Raw genomic sequence first — 11,326 nt, forward strand, 5'->3', positions numbered from 1 at the left:
GTCTTAAAAAGCTGATTAAAAAATGACTGCCTATAAGAAACTATCAAAATCAGCTATCACCTATGTACATATGACGAGTACTGATTTCTTCTCATTTCTTTGCTTAAGTTAGGTCGGTTTCTTGCTTGCTTTCTAGTAAAAAAAAGATTCAACTTGCTCCAAAAAAAGTAAGCTTAGGTTTCTTACTTGCTTTCTAGTAAAAAAAAAAAAAAAAAGATTCAGTTTGCTCGAAAAAAGTCGAAAAAATATTTTTTTTATCTTTTTTACTGCTGGATCAACAATTTATAGCTGCTTCACCTACATGTACAAGTAGTTTTTGCTAATATAAGAATAGTAACGGCTCACGCTGAAAACAAAATCGAGATTTATAAGGAGTGTTTTTGAAATTAAAAAACCTTTGAAATAAAATAAATAATAAAATAAGAAAAAAAATTAAACGTATAAATTTGAAAATCCATGAATCCATACTAAACTTTTACAAAAATGGTTGTTAATTTACTAATATTATTGTATATATTTTTTGTATCCCACTTCACCGAAAAGTTATTTAAATTTAGAAGTTTTCGGAAATTTTCAAAATAAGACTGGAACAGAAACAATTGTGGTGACATAAGCAAAATTGTACACTATATCTTCAGAGTTGAAAAATCAAAAAAAAAGTTTGAGACTTAAAATAGCATATATTGTGTGTCAAATTTGTTCAAAACAACTTTTTGTTGTACATGCATAGATAGCACAAACAATAATTTTATAAACCATTACTAGTGTGAAATTGTAACAAAAAACTTTATAAGTATGTAAGTAAATAGATTTTAGAACTTACCTGTGAACATGATTTATATGTTTTATTCATATAATCAGAAGTGATGTGTAAATCCAATGCAGTAGCATAAGCTTTACCTAGAAAATTATTGATGCGTTTAAGTGCGAAATAGTACAATTAGCATGTAATGTTTTAACTTACCAGCCGGTGAGATGCTACTTTTAGCAATCTTCGAGAACTCTGTTTGCTTGGTCGAACAGGTTAAGTCACATAAATGACGCACAAAGTTTGTCATACATGAAGGGCAGCGCTCGAGAAAATTCGCAGCTAATTTGAAATTCTCGTTAAGTATGGAAATCTTGAAAGAATTAGAAAGCAATATTTATTGTTATATATATAATTTAAATAAATGGCAAATATTATGTGCGAGTTAACGCTTTATTTACTTGATCGCTATCGCAGCAAAATTCGGTGGCGCCACCTTCCAGCAAATGACTGCATCGTTGTTTCATCAATTCCAATCCATTGGCCGGCATTACCTTTGCTGTGCCATTGTAAACGCAATATTGTTTGTGTCCCATAACGGGATCAACATTGCAGACGCCATACCACACGCAGTCCTGTACAACAGAAAAGAAGCAAAAAAACAAACAGTGATTTAATTTCTATTTTGTTTTAATGAGTAATTATAGATATGTATGTATGTATTTATTATGAGCAAACAATGTGAATAATCTAAGTTTTCAAGCCAGTTAAGTAAACGAATATATTTATATCATCAATTTTAATATATTATTGCGAAAAATATATACAATGTTTGGCAAAAAAATTAACATATATTCTTTATCGAATGTTTAATAATATTAAAAAATAACAAAATGTATTATTATTAATTTTTTTTTTTAATTTTTGATTTGAGAACAAAAAAATATGCGATAATTGGCTTAGCAGACAAAGTGAGTTATTACAACGCATATTTTCTTTATCAACGAGCTGTTAGGAAATATTGACGAGGACTTGCTAGAACAAGACACTGACAAACAGTCGGGTAGTTGTTATACCCTTAACCGTGTACTTTTCTCCCCGAACTGTGGAGAAATATTACCGAGGACTTGCTAGAGCAGGACTTGCTAGAGCAGGACTGTGCTCAACAGTTGATAATTTTGATACCCTGAACGGTGCATATATATTAATTTTTCCTTTTTTTTTTTGGTGGCTGATGAGTAAGACGATAAAAATTTTAATATACCGTTATTTGTGTTCCTAAAAGTCTTGCATTGTTCGTGTTACTCTATTTACTACTTAATTCACTCTATTTTGTAGTTGTGAAGTTAAAATCCCTTTAATTTTTTACCAAATAGTTACGATATAGAAGGCGAATTAAGTGCGACAGTTAATTAGAAACAGTTTTTTAAAGAATTCAAATTCCTTCTGCGGAATTTTTACTAGCAATATTATTGATTTCTGTTAGGGATGTGTTTCAAAGTTGTGGTTAAAAATATTTTAAAATGTATTATTCAAGTTTTTCAATGAGGAAACGCTTCTCGCCCTACGTAGTTACATGTTTCACCTTCGTAAGTCTGGAAAGACGTACAAACAAATTTCGAATCAGGTAAAATGCTCTAAAGAAATTGTTTTCAATGCCCTTAAAAGCATATTAAGAATTTCAAAACTATTTTCAATATTGTACGCGAAGAAAAAACCCGAAAAACTTCAACAGAAATATACCGCAGAATTACTACCATCTCCCGAGGAGACCCAAAAAAGACTTTCACTGACATTCTACATAAAATTCAAGACGAATATAATGTCCAAATATCCAACAAAACAATTACCCTTCGTTTAGTCGAATTAGAATTTCACGGCAGAACAGCACTCATGAAACCACTTCTAACTAAAATTCAAAGGAAAGAATGTGTAGACTTTCCCAACGCTTATTGATCTTGAACAACAAATACATAAATGGAAGTATGTTGTTTGGAACGATGTAACAAAATAAATTGCATAGATCCTCCCTATGTTTCACGCGTAGTGAGGCATAGTTAAGGCTCAATCATGGTGTGGGAATTTTTTTCCTGGGGTGGTGTGGGTCCGCTCCATATGATTGATGGAATTTTAAATAAGGAGAAATACGTCGACATCCTAAAAAATGTCATCTTGCCACGAACTAAGGAGGAATTTGCCTGTTATGTGGAAATTCCAACAAATTAAACTTCTCTGTTGATGTCAAAAAAGCTACAGGTACCAAAAATATCACAATATGGATGTCCTTTTTGATGAAATTAGGACGGCATGGCAAACAACACTAGTGGTGTGCTGTCAGAGTCTTATAACGTCAATTCCCAGTAGATGTGAAGCAGTATTAAAGTAAAAGGGTTAAGCAACAAAATACTAACTGAAAAGTTTTCGTTTCTAATTAGTTGATCCCACACATTTTTATTAAAATTTTCAAACAAAAAAAATTTTTTTTAATTAAAATTTTTACTATAAGAGTGAAAAACGGTAAAAATAAGTGATTTATTCGAAAATAATTTCATTTACTTCAATATAAGTCGCGTTTCTAATTTGCTGTCAACGGCTGTATATACGCGAACTATCCCTCTAGTTTTTGAATTATCGATATAAAATTTAGCACTCGTATTTTTCTCATCAGAAGCTGCTTATTTGTCAAAACACTCCATATCGAACCAGTTAGAGGTATAGCTGCCATACAAACTGATCGATCAAACTGAAGTCCTTGTATGGAAAACTTTTTTATTTGACGAGGTATCTTACAACTAAATTTTATATGCCTTATTATCCAAGACAACGTTACAAAGTCTGAAGAAATTGATCAGATCGGATCACTATAGCATATAGCTGCCATACCAATTATGCTTTTGCACTGAAACTTTTTTATTTGAAAATATATCTTCATGGCATTTAGCATAAGTTATGGTCCAAGGCAATGTACAATCTCTGAACAAATTGCTCAAATCGGACCTATATAGCATATAGCTACAAAAGAAACGATCAAAATGAAGTTCTTGTATGAAAAACCTTTTTATTTGAAGAGTTATCTTCCCGAAATTTGACATGAATTACTGGCTAAGGCAACGTTATAAATTCCCAAAATATTTAGCAGATCGAAACTTTAGAGCATATAGCTGTTATACAAACTAAACGATCAAAATCAAAGTACTTTTCTAGCTGTGCAACATTTAACGTTGTTTGTCGTTTTTAAATATTTTCGAAGAACCAGTAGTCAAAAAAGTGACTCTTTCTTAATGTTGTGCCTTAACACCGCATCGCATATAATTATACGATTATACCAGAAAAAGACAGACCTGAGTGTCCTTTGTCTAAGTAGCTTTGTGTCTGTCAGAATTGAATGTCTCTTGTAAATTTAAATATTTAAAAATATTGTAAAGAAAATAGTTATTCAACACATTTCTGAGAATAGTATAATGTAAGTAAGTGAAATTACAGCTGTCTTCAAACGTACACGCACCCTCGTGACTCACTCAAATTACTTGATAAAAAGATTCACGTTTCGACAGTTAACTATTACACCTGTAGGTTGCTTTGAGCTTTGTTATGCTTCCTTTGACAAGCGTAAATAATGAACGTAACTTAAAGTGCCCATACACGACGTTGTGTGCGCACAAAATCTCATTTCTCTCGTGGACCTGCTTTAGAGGCTTCAAAAAATCGATTTTTTTGAGGATTTCTTTTGGGAGGGAAAGAAATAATTGATTCAAGTGAAATTTCTAGCCATTATAGTTATATATTTCAACACCTTTCACAATTTTTTTGGATACAAAATCTTGAATATTCTACCTTTGGGAAGCAATTGCCCGGATGTATCTCACATGTGCATTTTTCGGACGGCGGGCAGGATGCAGGCCGCAATTTCTATCAGAAACAAAAAATTCAAAAAGATTCATATCTTTTAATAACTTGTCTTCTAGTTAAACTAAGAAAATTCCAAAAAAAAAGTGTAAAATTTAAAAAAAAATTTAAAAATTGAAAAAAGTGGTTTTTGTCCAAAAGAAATTTTACTTAATGTTGTTGAAAAATGTGTTCAAACTCGACTTTTCTTAGTATTTTTATTATAGTTTAAATAGAAGATACTTTAATGTCAAATAAAAGACGTTTAGTCGCCAATTAAGAAAAATCGTAAAAATGAAAAACCGAGAAATCGCCCGTCAAAGTTTTCCCATTTCGCCCAAGCGTTCATATATCTGCTAGACGCTCGGTTACTATTTTCCTTCTAACGTCGACAATATTTCGAATTCCCATCTATAACTTCGGGGACATATTCTTAGATAATTTTTAAAGAGATGTAAGCAATAAAAAATCAATTTTTTTAAGCTTCTAAAGCAGGCTACCCCATTAATAAAGATTTTGTATCAGAAAATTAATTAGCAATTTGGCAAACGAAAAGTAATAAATATAAAAATAAAAATGAGAAAAATAAAAGTTGGAATAACTTATTAACGAAATACAAAGAAATAGATAAAAGTGCTACATTAGAAATAAATTCCAAGAAATGTTCCGCTCGCCTGTGGCACATGTTTACTATGTGAAGAACGAACGTAAAATGGATTTGTGCGTCGTGTATGGGCGAAACGAATTCACACAGATCGAACGCACATGTGTGTCGTGTATGGGCCCTATTACATATGTATGTATAAATAATCAAGTGACACTTGAACCTAACCTGACCTATCAAGTATGACAGTTATGAAATTACTCGCATCAATGTAGTATATTTTATACATTTTTAAATTAAATATTCGGAATAAATTTATTTAACACGATCATCAATGCACTCAACTTAGAGAAAATTGTATAGAAAATATACAAAGGCATCAGCGTGTGAGCATAGCTACGTAAGAGTAGCATAAAGTGCACACACGGCCTATACATAACGGTATATTTATATGAAAACAGCGGTTTATGCAATATCTGAACTTATGTATGTTTGTATGTTGATCGATCAATTTTTCAAATAAAAGTAAAAAGCTAGCGGAGAAATGGCATTCAAGTAATGGCAGCACGAGAAAAAGTGATCTGTAGCTAATGAAGAGAACAACACACTGCTATACATGTGTATATGCACAAAAACAACTACACTACCATACTCGGTGCTACAGGCCACTTACTATGGCATTTGAAAACGAACAAAGTCGGAATCAAAGTTCAAATTTTTAAATAAGTTATAAAATGAAAGTAGCCGCATTGTAGTCATATGGGGGTTGCAAATATTTTTTGATAATAACAAAATGACGGGATTATATATGTATATGTATAATTTGATATTTGAAGAGAAATTTTACATGAATTATTGGTAGGGCAACATTACAATATCCGAATAATTTGTTCAGGCCGGAACGATTGCAAAGAAGTTTGGTATGGAAAACTCTTGAAGTGATATCTTCTTGATATTTAGCATAGATTATTGGTCAAGGCAACGCCAGAATCTTCGAAAATATGGATCACAGCTGTCCACCATAGCACATAGCTGCAAAATAAACCGACCGATGAAAATCAAATTTTTGTATGGAAAACTTTTTATTTGAAAATATATGTATATTTACAAAATTTGGCATACATTATTGTCCAAGATCATTTTAAAATCTCCTGGAATGAAAAGCTTATTTGACATAATATCTCCACAAACTTCGGCATGGATTATTGTAGAATGCAATGGTATCTTCTCCAAACGAATAGTTCAGATGGAATTACTATAACATGAAGCTGTCATACAAATGGAACTATCAAAATCAAGTTCTTATATGGAAACTTCTTTATTTGTGAAGGAAATTATAATCAGTGCAACAGAAGCTAGCCTTTTTATACTCTCGCAACAAAGTTGCTAAAGAGAGTATTATAGTTTTGTTCACATAACGGTTGTTTGTAAGTCCTAAAACTAAAAGAGGCAGATATAGGGTTATATATACCAAAGTGATCAGGGTGACGAGTAGAGTTGAAATCCGGATGTCTGTCTGTCCGTCCGTGCAAGCTGTAACTTGAGTAAAAATTGAGATATCATGATGAAACATGGTACAGGTTAAGTTCGAAGATGGGCAAAATCGGCCCACTGCCACGCCCACAAAATGGCGGAAACCGAAAACCTATAAAGTGTCATAACTAAGCCATAAATAAAGATATTAAAATGAAATTTGGCACAAAGGATCGCATTAGGGAGGGGCATATTTGGACGTAATTTTTTTGGAAAACTGGGCATGGCCCCGCCCCCTACTAACTTTTTTGTACATATCTCGAAAACTACTATAGCTATGTCAACCAAACTCTATACAGTCATTTCCTTCAGACATTTCCATATACAGTTCAAAAATGGAAGAAATCGGATAATAGCCACGCCCACCTCCCATACAAAGTTTATGTTGAAAATCACTAAAAGTGCGTTAACCGACAAACAAAAAACGTCAGAAACACTAAATTTTACGGAAGAAATGGCAGAAAGAAGCTGCACTCAGGCTTTCTTTAAAAATTGAAAATGGGCGTGGCGTCGCCCACTTATGGACCAAAAACCATATCTCAAGAACTACTCGACCGATTTGAATGAAATTCGGTACATAATAATTTCTTAACACCCTGATGACATGTACGAAAAATAGGTTAAAGCGGTTCACAACCACGCCTTCTTCCAATATAACGCTATTTTGAATTCCATCTGATGCCTTCTCTGTATAATATATCCATTAGGAACCAATGATGATAGCGGAATAAAACTTTACACAAATACGGTATTGGATGCGAGAGTATAAAATGTTCGGTGACACCCGAACTTAGCCCTTCCTTACTTGTTTTTCTTGTTTTTAATATAAGATCGCCACAGCAAGCATAACATTTCAGGAAATAGTAGTGCCTCTAGACTAAAAGTAAGTAAAGTTACTAAAATAATATCGATATCCTAATTAAGACATTCGATCGAATAAAACATCGATTATTTTTAATGGACTTCTTTAGTATAAATTTAATGTTTTTATTTTAGAAATGATTAAGAGTCAAAATCTTTAATGTATGTCTTTAAGGTACTGATGGTTGTATTAACAATCAGTATGAAGAGTGATGTAAAAATATACGTCTACTCAATAATATTGCTCAATGGACTCATACTTGTAATGTAATGGTAAACAAAATTGCTTTATTTTTTATATGCTTATCCGACATTTTTAATCAGAAACCACGAGTTTAATATTGTAACATATTACATTTGTATGAGTAATAATTCTTAAAACAGGATCTACGTCACCTAAGTCGATACCAATTTACACATATGAAGTTTTACATGCATAAAACATAGTTATAAGATTGCGGTTGCTCAAAAAAAATGTTAGAAAATGCTTTCTTATAAATAAATGTATGCAAGGTTTTTTTTTTCAATTTCAAGCATTGATAAGTATTTTAAATGAAGGTGAATGTATTTTCCAGCCTAGTTGTATACATTATTCAGTAGTCAGATTCAAACTCTTGCGTACATAAACGTTTATTATTTATTTCTTCACAGCAGAACTGCTGACAGAAATCTTTAAATCGGATCTAGCATTTGCATTGTGTAAATTTTCGAGATCGCAATGAAAGAATTACAAATCACTGGATTTACCTTAGCTCAAGCGGGCATTTGCTGACGACACATTTTTAGTTCAACTTAACAGTGGACAGAAATATGATAATATGTTTATCCTCTGCCAACTCAAGCATAGTTTTGTAAGCAATTTTCAAAAAAAAAAAAAATCGACTATTCAGCGAAATAACCAGCACGAAACTTTAATAAACGATAGAAGGGATAACAAACTCTTTAGCCAATCGTGTTGATGAAAAGATGACACGTTTGCCTTTAATTTTTTTTAACTTTGATAATATTCTTTATTGGTTAATAAAAAAATAAATAACCGTAAGTCAAACAGAAGTTTTCATGAACTATATATCTATTTTAAGGTTCTCGAACGTTTAATTTCGGGAGTTACAAATTTCGTTAAGTTTATATACACTGACAAAATAACGAACCTGTAGGTGTAATATAATATTCCCATAGTTTGGAGTTTTTTGAGAAAGATTTTAAAGGCTCACTAGTCACAATTATATTGCAATATAAACACCATTGCTTTTTCTTTGTGATCTTTATGAAATATACATTCTTTTCTTTCTACGCAAAAGATAAGATTCATTGAATGCTCCATAGCATTTCTTATATTCTAGCCATAAAAAATAAACCTCGGAAACTTTTTCTTATAGTCAAAGATAACGAAATGCATGCTATAATGCACAGATATCGTTTAAAAATCGTGGCCGACCATTTTTTTTTATTTACTACGATATTTTTTTGTCATTCGTTCCATACTCCATAATCTTTCTAGGCTAAGCAAAAAGAAACTGCGGACATTTTTCTTTCAATGGAGAGATAACGGAATGGATAACACAAATCGTTGTCGAACATTTTTGTTAATTATTACGATATTCTTTTGCAATTTATGATAAATTTAATTATATATATTCTACTTATTCAAACATGCCTATGTAAAGATTATATACCGTAAATTTTTGCCTAACCAAGACCAAATGGAGAAATGTTTTGATTCTGGGTATTTTACTGTTTAATCATATTCAAGATTATGCTTATAAAAAGCTTTTCCAATGTCGTTTTTTTCTTCAAATGGATTTTATCGCTTAATTTTTCCCTATAATTATATATTTTCATAATTAAGTCTATATCATAATAATCATTGTATTAACCAAATAAAACAATTATGTCTAAACTATTAGTTGACATCACTTTCCTATACTTCATTTGTCAATAAATAAATAAATAAAGATGATATCAACACAATTTAGGTAGTATTTCATTTTTGCATTAAATCCCATATGATAATAAAAAATTACACGCTCTATTAGCCATAATAACGTAATCATGGAAGCCATTTTCCGAGTCATTTACATTAAACAACTAAAACCTTAAAAAAGCTTAATGTACACAGTTTTGGTTATATAGTATAAACAACATTTAACGTACATATATTCGCGTATTCATATAAATTTACTAATAACTGCAGATATATCGCACTTAACTTCAAAATTGCGAAACCCACTAATTGGACAGTTTAAAGTTTAAACAAGTTTTATCTATTATGGCATATTTTCATCTGTATATTAGAATGTTCGTTCATTATTAAATTACAATGTACTTATGTGTACTCACCTGCAAACTACTAGCGAAAAGATTTGTCAATATAGCAAAAAATATAAGGTGATGAAACCTTTTAATACGAAAGATGTGCTGCGGACTACGCTGTTTTGTTTGCGCCATCGTAATTTTCAACCCGAATGTTTTCGTTTTATAACACGGAGTATCCGCCGGTCTTGCACACGGCAGCAAAACTCCGCGAAAACTAGTATCGTCTCAATATAATAGTCGAATCAGTGATGTTTTAGCTGCTCTTTTTTGGATGCAGCGGAGGTCAGCACAATATATGAAATGCATACAAATTCCACTAACTATATATGGCCGTACATACAGAAATATGTTTACACACTCTCGACAGCGCCCTGTCGTGAACACACAAACAAGATTATGTTAGTATACAATGCTTAATTTAATATAAGTTGTCGGGATACTATATAGCAAAATCTTGTCCGCCCTTAATTTTTTTAAAAGCCAAAAGTTTTTCTTTTCTATATATTTGCAAAATCTTATGTATCGAAATGAAATTTATTGTTTGTCCATGAAAATTTCAACTGCGAAAAATTACTTGCACAAATCGATATTTAGCAGCGGCTCGCTGTTGATTGAATTTGCGTAGCACTTATTAAATACCCAAATTATTAGGCTTCTTCAATATTTTACGGATTTGTCCAAAAATATTTTTTTTAGTATTTTACACTTTCAAATTTTTTTTCAAAACATTTTGCATTATAGTTGGGAAATAAAATCACAAATATTACTGACTTCGCGATTATGAGCAAAGAACAGATAATAGCCGAATCGTTTGCTTTTATCATCAGAAATATTTATTGTGAACGTATTCACCACACTACTTTTCTCATTGGCTGAATAAATGAAATGTCAAAGTATAAGCGTTGCCACATTGATTTTCATTTTATAAATGTTATTGGTATCCGTGATACGACGTGTTATGCGTGTTAATGCGTCATCATTATTTCGAGATTTTCTGACGCCTGTAACTTGTTAATTCGTAATTCATATAGGCAATTTTAATTTAAAATTAACATTTTTCGTTTAATATTGAGTTCTCTTTTTGCTAAGCAAAAACGTTTCAAATTTAAACCCTTCCCAAGGCGAAAAGTGTCCAAAGGAGATCATGTTTTGAAATACAGATTGTTCTTTCGTAGGTTTCCACTCTTTTTAAAGAAAGTCCTTATTTCCACCCTAAAATAACTCACTATATCTGTCTTCGGACCAAACGGCTCGCTATAAAAACCTGAACGATGCGAAAATAAGATATCGTAAGGTGGGCAGGTCGCTTCAATATGGACTTCCACCTGCCATGCAGAAATGCTGAAACTGCCTCCTTTCAGTTAATGCCTTGGAATACG

The 11,326-nt window shown here is 31.7% G+C and overlaps 1 protein-coding gene across 4 annotated transcripts in view; it reads right to left on the reverse strand.

The window, feature by feature from the left end:
- Positions 1-10,737, reverse strand: part of LOC108976984 (Niemann-Pick C1 protein) — a 25,993-nt gene extending 15,256 nt beyond the window's left edge. For 2 of the 4 annotated variants that reach the window (XM_018946453.1, XM_018946450.1), the window contains exons 1-4: positions 9,972-10,696; positions 1,210-1,383; positions 965-1,121; positions 824-900 (exon numbers count right to left, since the gene is read on the reverse strand). In XM_018946453.1, the coding sequence (XP_018801998.1) occupies positions 824-900; positions 965-1,121; positions 1,210-1,383; positions 9,972-10,079 (516 nt within the window). In that variant the 5' untranslated portion in view covers positions 10,080-10,696. Of the gene's footprint in view, positions 1-823; positions 901-964; positions 1,122-1,209; positions 1,384-9,971; positions 10,697-10,718 lie in introns of those variants that run through there. The other 2 variants (XM_018946452.1, XM_018946451.1) reach the window with 2 other exon arrangements.
- Between the last annotated feature and the right edge of the window lie 589 nt (positions 10,738-11,326).

This window comes from Bactrocera latifrons, unplaced genomic scaffold (genome assembly GCF_001853355.1).
Source record: "Bactrocera latifrons isolate USDA-ARS-PBARC rearing strain unplaced genomic scaffold, ASM185335v1 scaffold_82, whole genome shotgun sequence".
Classification (NCBI taxonomy): Eukaryota; Metazoa; Arthropoda; class Insecta; order Diptera; family Tephritidae; genus Bactrocera; species Bactrocera latifrons.